The 16,065-nt window shown below is 42.1% G+C and overlaps 1 protein-coding gene across 5 annotated transcripts in view; it reads left to right on the forward strand.

The window, feature by feature from the left end:
* Positions 1 to 16,065, forward strand: part of SMC1B (structural maintenance of chromosomes 1B) — an 82,302-nt gene that overhangs the window by 63,793 nt on the left and 2,444 nt on the right. For all 5 annotated transcript variants that reach the window (XM_055563321.1, XM_055563460.1, XM_055563184.1 and 2 more), the window contains 5 exons: positions 2,677 to 2,775; positions 8,076 to 8,232; positions 8,738 to 8,892; positions 11,403 to 11,554; positions 13,474 to 13,543. In XM_055563321.1, the coding sequence (XP_055419296.1) occupies positions 2,677 to 2,775; positions 8,076 to 8,232; positions 8,738 to 8,892; positions 11,403 to 11,554; positions 13,474 to 13,543 (633 nt within the window). The remainder of the gene's footprint in view (positions 1 to 2,676; positions 2,776 to 8,075; positions 8,233 to 8,737; positions 8,893 to 11,402; positions 11,555 to 13,473; positions 13,544 to 16,065) is intronic.

Consider the following 16,065-nt stretch of genomic DNA (forward strand, 5'->3'; position numbering starts at 1 on the left):
TTTCTGCTTTGTCACCAGTCAGAAATCCATGCATTTCCCTCCAGTTTCTACTCCAGAAGAGGCGTTCAGTCCTTTGGTTTCTTCAGTATGAAGCAGCTGTGAAACAGTTTTTCTCTTGCTGATTTTGACTACTTCTCATAGCATAATTCTGGTGTTATATTATACTCAAAAGTCTTTTGCTGGGGAAGGGAAGAGATTCCCTGGCAGTCTCACTGCCAGGGCCCCCCAGTTCGATCTCTAGTCAGAGAACCAATATACTGTAAGCTGCACAACTAAGCCTAAAAAAGAGTCTTTTTTCTCTGTTTTAGCAGAGAGTACATCCCAGATGGAAGGAAAGGAGAAGCCACTTTATTGGCCACAAATGTCATGAGCCCCACTCAGATGGCTTTAAAGGGGGAATGGGAGGTCAGGGGATAGGACTGAAGTGAAGGCTGCCTCCCCTGTGACATGGTCCAGGAATTTGAACACTGTGGAGAACTTAGTATGTATTGGCTTTATTTGTTCAGATCAGCTTTCCTCACATGGCTGCAGCTGTAACCACTAGCTTTGACCAGAGCGGGAAGACACCTCTCTCCTGCCCTCAATTAGAAAAATCCTGAGGAAGAACTCTGGTTCATTCTGAATCATGTGTCCACTCTTAAGGGTGCAGAAAGAGGGAAGGGAGGGTCTGTAACAGAAGAAGTGGATGGAAGCAGAAAAGCAGTACTCACAATAATATAGAGAGAAATGGAAAGTCTATTTAAAAGGCTGTAATTTTAGAAGAGGTTTGTCATTGAATAGTGTGGAAGCAGCAGCAGCTTTAATGACTGATATCTAAGTAAATGCTGCTGGTCAAGTGTTCCTGCTGCTGCTTTGGTCCTATTGTTTTTTCAGTTGGTGAACTTTCAGAAGTATTCTCCAACATATGTGCCCACCATGAATGTGAAATTATTTACTTGTTTATTAGGGTGAATGACTTTCATATTCATAGTGGTTATTTCAAAGCAGGTATTAATACCTTAAGCTGGATTAATACTGAATCGTTATCTAAAAAGTGATAGTTCTGCTCTACTTTGTGCTGGTCAAACCACATTGGAATATTGCATTTACTTTCTAAAGCATGATGTTTTCTGAGAGTAAAGTGTCCACGATAGTGAAAAGGCCCAGACTGTGTCTTGCTGGGAAGAGAAGTCTTGGGGAATATGGTTATTCCCCTCCAGCAGAAGAAGGTCTGCCACAGAGGACAGAACATACTTGTTCTTTCTAATCCTCAGGGGGACACTGGGGTTGGGGGTGGAGGACACAGAGTCAGATTTCTTCTACTAGGGAGCACTTCCTGCTAGAATGAGGGAAGGCCTCTAGTGGTGAGTCCCTAATTGAAGTTTTACAAGCACATCTAGTTGTTGGTGTTTAGTTGTTAAGTCGTGTCCGACTCTTTTGCAGCCTCATGGACAGCAGCCATGTAATGAGGGTGCTGTACAAGGTCATCTAAAGTCCAAAACAGAAAAGGCATTGGGTATACATTGTCTCTTTCCAGAAGGCTGGACAAGGATCACCACATAGAATTAATTGTCTTATGCAGTTGTAGGAATCGTCTTACAACTATTGTAAGGTAGAACTGAGATTTCCCTTCCATGGGACGTGTTCAGACATGGGATGAGTTACCTACATCTGCCAGAATTCTCATAGGAAATTCTTATGTTGTGGGAAAGACTGTACCAGATCACTGGTTCCCAAACCCTACTGTGCACATGAAGCCCCTGGGGACCTTGTTTCCCAGGTGAGGCCTGCTCTCGCCGGCCCACAGATCACACTTCAAATAGCAAGGCATTAGGTGACTCACATAGAAACTTAATACAAAGTACAATGTTGAATCATAAATAGTAGTTGTGAGATTCAGGGGTTCAGTGTTACCCTTTGTGTTCAAATTCCCCTTCTGTGTGAACCATTTTAGTGTAAGTATATAACATGTGGACTTACTTCCAAAGGTAGTTTTATTGGTTTGTTTCAGGTGAGAACATCTGTAAAAGAGTGAGAAAAGGTTTTCGCTTATTTTGTAGGTCTTGCTTTTGGTGTCAGCATTACACCAAAAGCTGGCCTGCAGCTGAATAAGTGCTTCTTTGTTTGTTCCTTCTTTCCTCCTCTTTCTTCGTTCAGAGTGACATATATTGAAACTGAAATACATGTTTCCAGCGTTGCAGTAGGCACTGAGACTACAGCAGTGAGTGTAACTACCCCAAATCCCTTCCTTCGCATTCTTCCGGGGGAAGAAGTGGCAGACAGTAAAATATTCATGTGTTTGGTAGTGATATAGGCTAAAGAAAATACAAAGCAGGGAGGGAAATAAAGAGAACTTGAGGCAGAGGCCTTGGATATCCTGAGAGAAGGCAGCTGGCTAGTAGACGAGGTAGAAGATGAAGAGATACAGACGTGTAGAGGAAGGGTGTCCAGGCAGAGGTCATTTTGCCAGCCCTAAGTGATGTGTACACGGTCTGTTCAAGGAGCCCAGGTTGGTTGGAGCAGGGAGCCTAACACAGAGTGAAGTTAAAGGGGAAGCCGAGGCCTTGGAGGCCTGCATAAGGCTGTTTTATCTTCTCATCTGAGTGAGGTGGCCATCAACTGGAGGACTTGGGACAGACACATGAGTAGAGAGCACCATTTTCAGATAACAAGGAAAGGGCTTCGTGTGTTTTTCAGTTGGGAACTGAAGCAGAAGGTACCCAGGCAACAACTGATATATATGAAAAAGAAGCAGCCATTGAGGTGGACTACAGCTCTCTAAGAGAGGATTTGAAGGTAACTGAAAGATTTCTGTTTATGACTAACTTATGGTAATATTGAATATATAAATCCTACAGAATAATTTTTAGATGACAGAGCATAGTTTGGGGGGTAAGTAGATTTCCTAATAGTTTTTAAAGAAATAGTATAAACAGGTTACATATAAAATGCCTAAAACATTTAAAGTGTTTATATCAGCATTTCTCCCTCTGTAGTCTGTAGAATACCAATACCATGAAAGATCTTGTTGAAGAAGAAAAGTTTCTGCCAGTATTTTGAAAGGCTGTTCCCTCTTCTTGAAGATTCACAATGAATAAAAAAGTCATTGAGAAAAGTCCTGAAACACACAAAAGTAACCAACACACTCCAGCATCCTGAATCACCCTGTCGGCGTCTCAGTGCAGAACCTCAGGAAGTGACAAGCTCTTCATAGCAGCAGAGCACAGACCAGAAGCCCAGCCTCATGGCCTCTTTAATCTAATAGCTCTCACTCTGCTTCTGTCACCCCTGTGGCCATATGTTGCTTTGTGTTTTGATTTTGTCCTGAAGCCTGAGGGCAAAATGACTCTGGCCTTTCTTGCCTTCCAGCCAACACAACCACAACCCTCAGAGAAGAGAGTGCGCCTATTGAAGTGGTGCTGTTCTTAGGGTTGAAGAAGAGCTTTTCCACAGAGATCTAGCAGTTGTCCTCTCATCACAGTGTCCTGAATCGGGTCACATGTTCACTCCTGGCCAGTCACTGTTGGAGTGGGATGGCCTTCGCTTAGGCCAAGCAGGGTTCATGGGCCCTATGAGCGAGACATGGCCAACCTGGGCTTTGTTAGAAAGGAAGAAATGGAGAATGGATGTCAAGTAGCAATAACTACCACACCTTTTTATTTCATATTTTTAATATTAGTATATTTTGTTAGATTTATTGAGTTCTTTTATTGTTAATTGTGGTGCTTTGGGAAATCAGAAAATAACCTCTTATCTATTTTATAGTCTATTTAGTGCTTTCATATTTAATAAGTCTCTCTACGACATTACTGAGTAACTATTTATAAACATTCTCTTCCTGTTAATGATTTTTTCTTTTCCTATTTAATTTATCTGAAATTTATTTTTATATATAGTATGAGCTAAGAATCTTTCTTAGAAGGTACATAAATTAACCAGTTTACTCAGCATCTTCTAAAAAATTCTTTCCCCCAATGAATTAAAACACACCTTTATCAGATGTTAAATAACGCCTCTAGGGGGTCAAGAAAGTTTTCCTGGAAGGTAATGCCTGCCGCACTTTTCCCTTCTCTGCTCACTCAAGTTAGTTCTGCTCATGATTTAGGTTCTAGTTTAAATGTTACCTCCAACTGAGCTATTTGAAATCCTAAAAGATGATGTTGTTAAAGTGCTGCACTCAATGTGTTAGCAAATTTGGAAAGCTCAGCAATGGTCACAGGATTGGAAAAGGTCAGATTTCATCCCAATGCCAGGGGAAGGCAATGCCAAAGAATGTACAAACTACCATGTGATTGTTCTCATTTCACCTGCTAGCAAAGTAACACTCAAAATCCTTCAAGCTAGGCTTCAGAAGCATGGGAAGATATTAAGAAGAGGTGGCAAGAATACACAGAACAACTAGACAAAGAAAATCTTCACGACCCAGATAATCACGATGGTGTGATCACTCACCTAGAGCCAGACATCCTGGAATGTGAAGTCAATGGGCCTTAGGAAGCATCACTACGAACAAAGCTGGTGGAAGTGATGGCATTCCAGTTGAGCTATTTCAAATCCTAAAAGATGATGCTGTGAGAGTGCTGTATTCAATATGCCAGCAAATTTGGAAAACTCAGCAGTGGCCACAGGATTGGACGAGGTCAGTTTTTATTCCAGTCCCAAAGAAAGGCAATGCCAAAGAATGTTCAAACTACCACACAATTGTACTCATCTCACACGCTAGCAAAGTAATGCTCAAAATTCTCCAAGCCAGGCTTCAACAGTACGTGAACTGTGAACTTCCAGATGTTCAAGCTGAATTTAGAAAAGGCAGAGGAACCAGAGATCAAATTGCCAACATCTGCTGGATAATGAAAAAAGCAAGGGAGTTCCAGAAAAACATCTATTTCTGCTTTATTGACTATGCCAAAGCCTTTGACTGTGTGGATCACAATAAACTGTAGAAAATTCTTAAAGAGATGGAAATACCAGACCACCTGACCTACCTTTTGAGAAATCTGTATGCAGGTCAGAAAGCAGCAGTTAGAACTGGACATGGAACAGCAGACTGGTTCCAAATAGGGGAAGGAGTATGTCAAGGCTGTATATTGTCACCCTGCTTATTTAACTTCTGTGCAGAGTACATCATCCGAAATGCTGGGTGGATGAAGCACAAGCTGGAGTCAAGATTGCCGGGAGAAATATCAATAACCTCAGATATGCAGATGACATCACCCTTATGGCAGAAAGCAGAAGAACTAAAGGGCCTCTTGAAGAAAGTGAGAGAGGAGAATGAAAAAGTTGGCTTAAAACTCAACAGAAAACTAAGATGACATCTGGTCCCATCACTTCATGACAAATAGATGGGGAAACAGTGAGAGACTTTATTTTGGGGGGCTCCAAAATCACTGCAGATGGTGATTGCAGCCATGAAATTAAAAGACGCTTACTCCTTGGAAGAAAAGTTATGACCAACCTAGACAGCATATTAAAAAGCAGAGACATTACTTTGCCAACAAAGGTCTGTCTAATCAAGGCTATGGTTTTTCCAGTGGTCGTGTATGGGTGTGAGAGTTGGACTGTGAAGAAAGCTGAGCATTGAAGAGTTGATGCTTTTGCAGTGTGGTGTTGGAGAAGACTCTTGAGAGTCCCTTGGACTGCAAGGAGATCAAACCAGTCCATCCTAAAGGAAATCAGTCCTGAATATTCATTGGAAGGACTGATGCTGAAGCTGAAACTCCAGTACTTTGGCCACCTGATGTGAAGAACTGAGTCATTGGAAAAGACCCTGATGCTGGGAAGGATTGAAGCCGGGAGGAGAAGGGGAAGACAGAGGATGAGATGGTTGAATGGCATCACCAACTCAATGGACATGAGTGTGAGTAAACTCCAGGAGTTGGTGATGGACAGGGAGGCCTGGCGTGCTGCTGTCCGTGGGGTCACAAAGAGTCGGACATGACTGAGCAACTGAATTGACTTACTGATTAGATCATAGGAAAGGCAAAGGAATTCCAGAAAAACACCTACTTCTGCTTTATTGAGTATGATAAAGCCTTTGACTGTGTGGATCACAACAAACTGTGAAACAATCTTAAAGAGATGGAAATACCAGACCACCTTACTTTTCTCCTGAGAAACCTGTATGCGGGACAAGAAGCAACAGGTAGAACCAGTCATGGAACAATGGACTGGTTCGAAATTGGGAAAGGAGTACGTCAAGGCTGTATATTGCTACTCTGCTTATTTAACTTCTATGCAGAGTACATCATGTGAAATGCCAGGCTGGATGAATCACAAGCTGAAATCAAGATTGCTAGGAGAAATATTAAGCTCAGATATGCAGATGATACCACTCTTATGGCAGAAAGTGAAGACAAACTCAAGAGCCTCTTGATGAAGGTTAAAGAGGAGAGTGAAAAAGCAGGCATAAAACTGAACTTTCAGAAAATGAAGATCATGGCATCTGGACCCATCACTTCATGGCAAATAAAAGGTGGAAAAGTGGAACAGTGACAGATTTTCTTTTCTTGGGCTCCAAAATCACTGTGAATGGTGACTGAAGCCATGAAATTAAAAGACACTTGCTCCTTGAAAAAAAAAAGCTATAAAAAACTTAGAATATTAAAAAACAGAGACAACACTTTGCCAACAAAGGTTTGTATAGTCAAAGCTATGGTTTTTCCAGTAGTGATGTATGGATTTGCAAGTTGGACCATAAAAAAGGCTGAACACTGAAGAATTGATGCTTTCAAATTGTGTTGCTGAAGAACACTCTTGAATAGTCCTTTGGACTGCAAGGAGATCAAACCAATCAATCTAAAGGAAATCAACCCAGAATATTCGCTGGAAGAACTGATACTAAAACTCCAATACTTTGGCAGTAGATGCCAAGAGTTGACTCATTAGAAAAGACCCTGATGCTGGGAAAGATTAAGGGCAGGAGGAAAAGGGGGCAGCACAGGAGGAGATGGTTGGATGGCATCATGGACTCAATGGACATGAGTTTGAGCAAACTCTAGGAAATAGTGAAAGACAGGGAAGCCTGGCGTGCTGCAGTTCATGGGGTCGCAGAGAGCTGGACATGACTTAGTGACTGAACAACAACCAGATGGGCTGGATCCCTTCTGTTGCCCCATAGTACTCACGCTTACCTGGTGGAGGGCTTCACACTGTTGTCAACGCCAGTTTGCATGTCTGACTTCCCTGTTAGCTCTTTAAGGGCAAGGACAGAGTAGTTTTCATCATTGAATCCTCATACATAGTAGATGATCAGTATTTTTTAATGAACGAGTGTATGTCCATTGACAGATGAATGGATACAGAAATTGTGGTACATATATACCATGGAATATTACTCTGCTATTAAAAAGAACACATTTGAGTAAGTCCTAATGAGTTGGATGAAGTTAGAGCCTGTTATACAGAGTGAAATAAGTTGAAGAAAAAGACAAATATTTATATTAATTCCTACATATGAAATCTATAAACATGGTATTGATGAATCTATTTGCAGGGCAGCAATGGAGATGAAGACATAGAGAAAAGACTTGTGGACACAGGGGGGAAAGGAGAAGGTGGGATGACTTGAGAGAGTAGCATGGAAACATACATATTACCATATGTAAAATAGATAGCCAGTGAGAATTTGCTTTGTGACACTGTGCTCTGTGACAACCTAGAGGGGTGGGATGGGGAGAGAGATGGGAGGGAGGGTTCAAGAGAGAGGGGACATATGAATACCTGTGGCTGACTCATGTTATGGCAGAAACCAACACAGTATTATAAAGCAATTATCCTCCAATTTAAAAAAATTTTTAAAAAGAAGCAATAACATGAATTGTTTACTTTTTTAGCCAGATTAAGAAATACGAAGGTGAAGCGTGTTCCAAGAGGGCAGCACCCACGACGCCTGAGCTATGAAAGGGCACAGCCAACCCAGGAAGCCACAGTAGTGCCCCAAGCTGCACTGCAGGCTCAGAGAGGGCTACCAGGGCCGGCAGGGCTGGATGCAGAGCGAGAGAAATAGGGGCCATACCCTGAAGGGCCCTGTGCCTACTTAGTGCAGCAGTTTGGGTCTAAGTAGCATGCTAATCATTGCTGTTCTTTGCCAATAATAGGCTCTACAATCTGATAAAGAAATTGAGGCCCAGCTTAGACTCCTCCTACAACAAGTAGCATCCCAAGAAGATATCCTGTTGAAGACAGCAGCCCCAAACCTAAGAGCCGTGGAGAACCTGAAGACTGTCAGAGACAAGTTTCAGGAGTCCATAGACGGTGAAATTAAACTTTAGTTGATAGCAAGATCATATTCGTTGGTATTAGGGGTTTTGATTTCTGTAACATTTACCAATAATCCCCCCTGAACTGTACCTTTGTTTTGATTATATATATTTTTTTCCTCTGTTATCTTATAGTAATGTACTTTTAATGCTGAATTATTAATTTCTTCCTTTTTGAAAAGAGTTTTGCTTTAATTTAAAAACAGGTGTATTGGTTATTTTTGAACAGTGTCTTATTTCATAGCAGCACAAGAGGCATATTAGATAACTCTGTTGGAATTTGTTATTATTATTTAAAAATCAACCCTACCCAGAAAAGGGGCTCATCAATTTTAATAGTCATTTTCTTGGACTTAATAGTAGCTGAGATGTTTTGAAGGTAGATTTAATTCAAGATGGCCAAACTCAAAATCTAGCTTAAAAAATGTTTTATGCTTTAAAGTTAAAATAAGAAAAGCCCTTGGTGATATTCAAAATTAAGAACACTGATTGTCTCTTAGCTTTTGAGGCCAGCAGAAAGGAAGCCAGAATATGTAGGCAAGAGTTTGAACACGTGAAAAAAAGGAGATACGATCTTTTCAACCAGTGTTTTGAGCACATCTCAATCTCAATTGATCAAATCTACAAGAAGCTCTGCAGAAACAACAGTGCCCAAGTACGTATTTCTCACCCTCAAATATGAGTAGGAACTTGTGTTACTTGATATTGTTTTCTTTAATGGTGATAAATCACCATCACTCTCTCTTGAGTGACCCACTTAACTGGGTAAAGTCAGCTCATGAAAATTGGTTATCACAGTGACCTGTGTTCTAGGTCTAGTCAGCCTGGCAAGTCAAAATCTCTGGTCCTGCTTCTTTATCTGCACAATGAGTGGGTTAGGTCATCTGGTTTCCACGTCCTCTTCCAGCTCTGGCATTCTGTGATCTGTACTAATGTGACTTTGTAGAGCTGTCAGTGGTCTCTGCAGTAGAGTTAGGGTAATGTAGGGGAAAAGGTTGATGTGGGGTCTGTGGAAAGGGAAGGAACTAAAGGCAGGGTTCAAGTCTAGACGCGCCCCTTGTCGTATTGGTCTTTCCATTCCGTGATCAGTATCCACAGCAAATACTGTGCAGTTGGATGTGGACAAAAGATGTAGACCAGGTCATATATATGTGAGTTTCCCTCTTTCTCTCGGTATTTTATGACTGAAGTAATCTTGAATCACATACTTAGAATTTCAACCAAGAATAATTTGGTGACGGTGGTGGTGGTGTTTTTAATTAATTAATTTAATTTTAATTGGAGGCTAATTACTTTACAATATTGTAGTGGTTTTTGCCATACATTGACATGAATCAGCCACGGGTGTACATGTGTCCCCATCCTGAACTCCCCTTCCCATCCCATCCCTCAGGGTTGTCCCAGTACACCAGCTTTGAGTGCCCTGTTTCATGCCTCAAACTTGGACTGGTGATCTATTTCACATATGATAATATACTTGTTTTAATGCTATTCTCTAAGATAATCCCACCCTCGCCTTCTCCCACAGAGTCCAAAGTCTATTCTTTATATCTGTGCCTCTTTTGCTGTCTCACATATAGGGTCATCGATACCATCTTTCTAAATTTCATATATATGCGTGACTTCCCTGGTGCCTCAGATGGTGAAGCGTCTTGCTTACAATGCGGGAGACCTCGGTTCGATCCCTGGGTTGGGAAAATACTCTGGAAACAGAAATGGCAACCCACTCCAGTACTCTTGCCTGGAAAATCCCATGGATGGAGGAGCCTGGTGGGCTACAGTCCGTGGGGTTGCAGAGAATCTGACACGACTGAGCAACTTCACTGTCACTTTCATACTGTATTGGTGTTTTTCTTTCTGGCTTACTTCACTCTGTATAATAGGCTCCAGTTTCATCCACCTCATTAGAATTGATTCATGTGTTCTTTTTAATAGCTGAGTAATAATTTTCCATTGTGTATATGTACCACAGCTTTCTTATCCATTCGTCTGGTGATGGACATCTAGGTTGCTTCCATGTCCTGGCTATTGTAAACAGTGCTGTGATGAACATTAGGGCACATGTGTCTCTTTCAATTCTGGTTTCCTTGGTGTGTATGCCCAGCAGTGGGATTGCTGGGTCGTATGGCAGTTCTGTTTCCAGTTTTTTAAGGAATCTCCACACTGTTCTCCATAGTGGCTGTACTAGTTTGCATTCCCACCAATAGTGTAAGAGGGTTCCCTTTTCTCTACACCCTTTCCAGCATTTATTGTTTGTAGACTTTTTGATAGCAGCCATTCTGACTGGCATGAGATGGTACCTCATTGTGGTTTTGATTTGCATTTCTCTGATAATGAGTGATGTTGAGCATGTTTTCATGTGTTTGTTAGCCGTCTGTATGTCTTCTTTGGAGAAATGTCTGTTTAGTTCTTTGGCCCATTTTTTGATTGGGTTGTTTATTTTTCTGGTATTGAGCTGCATGAGCTGTTTATATATTTTTGAGATTAATTCTTTGTCAGTTGCTTCGTTTGCTATTCTTTTCTCCCATTCTGAAGGCTGTCTTTTCACCTTGCTTATAGTTTCCTTCATTGTGCAAAAGCTTTTAAGTTTAATTAGGTCCCATTTGTTTATTTTTGCTTTTATTTCCACTACTCTGGGAGGTGGGTCATTAGAGGATCCTACTGTGATTTATGTCAGAGAGTGTTTTGCCTATGTTTTCCTCTAGGAGTTTTATAGTTTCTGGTCTTAGATCTTTAATCCAAAAATTAACTTATTTTTTATAAAGTAAGACTAGAAGAAACCCATTAACTCCTTGAGGGCAGGATTCATCTCTGTTCTTATAGAACTTGACCCATAATAGGTGTTCAGTAAAGATTTGATAAAAGGACCAGTGGAAGAATTGAATGAAGGCTGTTTTAGTTTGACTGCAGCATATGCTTCTGAACTATGAACCGCAGACTGATGGGAAGATCTTATCTTTTATGTGTTAGAATGTTGTCCCTGTACTCCCTATCCAGTAAACTTTGTTATCTCTGATTATAAATAGAGCTGAATACATTATTTACAAGTATTGGTATATTTTTCCATCAAACAGAGAAAAATAAAACCAATAGTATTTTGCAGTTCCAAATTGAACTTTACTAATAGCTTTTTTGATACTGCTAAATAAATAACATGTGTTTCAGGCATTTCTTAGCCCAGAGAACCCAGAAGAGCCTTACTTGGAGGGAATTAGCTATAACTGTGTGGCCCCAGGCAAACGGTTCATGCCGATGGATAACTTGTCCGGGGGAGAGAAGTGCGTGGCAGCGCTGGCGCTCCTGTTCGCTGTGCACAGGTACCGTCACCGTGAGCCCTCTGCCTGCATCAGGGCAGAGGCCGGACGGCCCTTCCTACACAAGATCTACCTATTACTTGTCTTGATGCAGCGTACGCCATACAAAGCTATTGTTTTAAGCCAGACAATTCAGGTTATGCTCTAGGCCTGTAATAATTTAGACAGCAAATTTAAGAGAGAATTCAGTTTTTGACAGATTTTTATTCAATTTGTTATTATGAAAAGCTACTAATGTCCAGCTTAATCGAAAAGAAAGGAGAAAAGGGGGTAGCAAATGGCCAGATTTGAATTCAAGATTGCCAAAAAACAATTCCAACAACAAATCCAAACAAAATAAAAACAGCTAACTTTTATGTTATTTTCCTAGTCCACATTCCAAGATGTGCTATTTAGTTAAGGAATGTTAAGCAAAGTATTTCTTCTGAAAAAAAAAAAAAAGGTTTAACCTCATTTCCACTGCTCATGGTGACACCTGAGTTTGTAAAAAAGTCACAGGAAAGATGTTACTAAAAATGAAGCAATTAGCTTTCAACATTCAAAGCACTAGATGAAGAACTATGGTATGGATAATAGAGCCTCTCTATTTTCACGATCAGAAAGATCAACACAAGTTTTACAGCTGTTTGTTACTGGTCTCAAGAAGGAAAAAGAATTGGTGATGATAGGAAAGCAAAAGAAGATGCCACTAATGCAGGAAGACTTTGAGAAACGGAGGAGGCAGGGACTGTAACAGCGAATCTGAGCAGAACACGACTCTTCCTGGGTATCACCCCCATCCGTTTGTTAGATATTTACTGTGTCGAGTGGTGTTAATGGGCATAGGAGAGATTGCAGTCAAGAAAACAAATACCCTGCCTCAAAGAGACTTAATTTTAGCTGGGGAAGACAGATGATAAATAAGGTGTATTAGGAAACTAATTCTCTAATATAGAGACTATTAGAAAATGACAGATGCTGTAGAGACGAGGCAATGGCAGTAGTAACAGGGAAGGGTTTGCAATATTAAAGTCTTTTGGGAAGGACTTTTTGAAAGGGTAATATTTGAGCAAAGATTTGAAGAAGTTAAGGGATCAAGTCACATGGGTGGGGTGTTCTAGAGGAGCGTTTTAAGGGAAGAATATTCTAGACATAAGAAATGAGTGCAGAGGAAAGTGCTGGGGCCAGAGTGAGCCTGGTGCCTGTAGAGAACAGACTGTCTGCAGCAGCAGCAGGCGCAGGTTAGGGAGCTGTGGTAGCAATCAGGGCGGAAGATGGCGGCGGTTCGGACCAGCGTGGGCACAGACACGGCATGGGGTAGGAGGGAGCCTAATCAACTAGAGAGATAAGAGCTGCCATTAACTGAACTGGAGAGGAGCACAGGAGGGGGCTGGGTTTGAGGGTAGGTGAAAAGGTTGATTTTGCTTGAGTTTGAGCAGATACCACGTGGAGCTGCGTAAGCCCCTGGACCAGTGAGGCAAGGGTTTGAGTAGTCAGAACTGTCAGTAGGAGTGTGAGAGCATTCCATCTATGAATGATACTCAGAACCTTGAGAGCAGATGAAATCATCAAAGAAGCTAGTTAGATAGAAGAGTGCTCCGATCACTGAGCCCCAAAGAAACCACAGTGTCAAGAAGTTAAGAGATTGTGGAGGAGCTGGCAGAAAGAGATTGGGGCCTGGAGCAGTGGGTGGGGCGGGGAGTGGACCATGGTGTCCTTGATGTCAGAGGAAGTCGGGGAGGACCACCCTGGTTCCATCCACCTTCCTTTGAAGGGATGTGGACTGGGAATTGAGCACTGTATTTATCGACATAGAGGCCATTGGTGACCTAGACAAAGGCATACGAAAGGACATGTTTTATTTATTCTGAATATTCTTAGTCCTGTCCTCCAAGTCTTGTAAAACAAAGTTGTAACTGACTTGATTGTAATTTTTTTTCTAGTTTTCGGCCTGCTCCATTCTTTGTTTTAGATGAAGTAGATGCAGCCCTGGACAATACTAACATTGGCAAAGTAAGTTCCTTTCTGATTTAACTTCCAGTGCAGTGTTTACAATTCAAGGATCAGGATGCAGTCAGAAGGCAATTTACTCTGAGCAAACATAGTTTGATAGTTGCTGTATAAAAGCAAAATCTAAGTTAAAAATCTAAAAATAAGATGATTCAGGGTAGTAGTTTTCACTCAGGGTTTAGGGGACTCAGGATCACTGTGCTGGATCCACAGCACTGCTGCTGAGTGACTTGCTTTTCCCCAAATCTGGGTATTGGGACCTAGAGGGCCCTTGAAAGTAGACCGCATGGCAAATAGGACCAAATTAGTTGTTTAATAAAGTCCAAAATAACATACCTAAATAAAATTCCAAAGGAATTAAAGTTCAAAATTTTGGTCCCCTTCATTTATTAAAATGTCTCCAGTCAGTGCATTTGCACATAATCCTGTTTTCAGGATTTGAGACCATGAGGGAACTAAGGACGTTAACTGAAAATCAGCCTTAAAGATCAGTCAGTACATAGACGGACAGAGCCGCCTGTGACAGACTCTCAGACGTCTCAGCCATCTTGACTGTAAATTTCGGACTTGACTGGAAGGTGACCACAGGATGGAGGCCAACGCTGGTGGCCCCATCCTGCAGAGACCCTGGGCCATGGTCCTATTGCCAGAGCCATCCATTTCTGGAAGGAGACGAATTAAACTCCTGGTTTTGATTCTAGGTTCATCAGCCTTCCGGAAATGACTGGACTTTGCATTTATAGCTGTTTATAAGGAGGCTGCTCTGGTCATTGGAGAAGGAAATGGCAACACACTCCAGTATTCTTGCCTAGAGAATCCTGTGGACAGAGGAGCCTGGCAAGCTGCTGTCCATAGCGTCGCACAGAGTCAGACACGACTGAAGCGACTTAGCATGCATGCATGCATTGGAGAAGGAAATGGCAACCCACTCCAGTGTTCTTGCCTGGAGAATCCCAGGGACAGAGGAGTCTGGTGGGCTGCCATCCATGGGGTCGCACAGAGTCGGACACGACTGAAGCGACTTAAGAGCAGCAGCAGCAGCAGCTCTGGTCATGCTGAGAGAGAAGGTCTCAGTAATTTGTTAAGTTGGCATTCTGGGTTATACTTTAGTCTTACAAACTTGGTTACCGAGTCCAACCCTGAGAGGTGTATTGAGTCTTGGGCACCAGCCTGAGTCTCTGCAGTTGACCTCCTTTGATCTCTCTCTGTTGAGCCTCTTGTGTGATCCTGGGAGACGCAGGGGCTTTCCAGGAGCTGCAGCCCAGGGTAACTTCTGCTGAGAACAGTGTCATCTTCCAGCATTTCCCAGGCTGTATTCACCTAACCCAGCTCTCTATAGGGCCTTGCTGTTTGAACGTCACGGCATACATAAGAATAGCACATTGATGCCACACCCACAAAAGTTAGGAACTAAATCCAGGGTCCCCTGAAGCTTGTAGAGAACAGGCCAGAGCCACGTTCTGTGACCTGCGAGAGATGTTGGGATGACTGGGAAAAGGAAACACAGGAATAAAAAGAGAGTCTTGATTCATCTCTCTGGAATGCCAGCCAATCTGCATCAGCTAATTGGACTCCAAGGCCTGACTCTTTTGAGAGAATTTCCCCTCAGGAGGTTAATTTTAGCACTTTGTATCCCATATCCTGTGTGTGGGGGGCAGGGGGTGGCTCTGTCACTGTGGACTTCGGACACTCCCCTTCTCTGAAGGGGAACTGAAGTGTATTCCGTTGTTGTTTAGTCACTCGGTTGTGTCTGACTCTTTTGTGACCCCATGGACTGTAGCCTACCAGGCTCCTCTGTTCTTGGGATTTTCCAAACAAGAATACTGGAATAGATTGCCATTTCCTTCTCCAGGATCTTCCCGAACCAGGGATCAAACCCGCATCTCCTGCATTAGCAGGCAGATTTTTTACTGCTAAGTCACCAGGGAAGCCCAAGGTATCCATATCTTCTAGCAAAATTTAGATGTTTGTATTAGTGGAATCTTCAAGAACTAGGTCTTACTTACTACTCTTTTCTATTGTAATATGTACTATCCTATGTACTAAAAGCCTCTTAATTTCCAGTTTCCCTTTGAGATTTATGTTCCTGGCACCCCACTGCTGAATTGAGTATGAGCATGATGTAATATGAGCAACTGTGAAGGAGCTTCCAGTCCCGCTTGTGGTCGGGGTACCCAACCCTTATCACACGTGACTCCTAGCAAAATGCATGCCTTACATTTTTGCATCCTGTCTCCTCTTCCATTCTGTCAACACCCCAAGACTTTTTAAAGACCTGTCTCACAGTGGCTACCATTGCCTCTAATGGGGGAGTTCCTTCCATGAATTCAGCCTCTTAGCCTGAAGCATTTTCTCCCTCTCATCATTCACCTCAACTGCTGACTCATTCCTCAACTGAAGCTGCCATTCCTGCTTCCAAAATATGTCCTTCACTTCTTGAGTGCAGTCAGAAGACATACTGTAAACTTGCAGAGAAATCCAGGGTGTTGGCAAGTAACTTGTTAAACTGTAGTTTGAGTCCAAAT

This window comes from Bubalus kerabau, chromosome 1 (genome assembly GCF_029407905.1).
Source record: "Bubalus kerabau isolate K-KA32 ecotype Philippines breed swamp buffalo chromosome 1, PCC_UOA_SB_1v2, whole genome shotgun sequence".
In the NCBI taxonomy this organism is placed as follows: domain Eukaryota; kingdom Metazoa; phylum Chordata; class Mammalia; order Artiodactyla; family Bovidae; genus Bubalus; species Bubalus kerabau.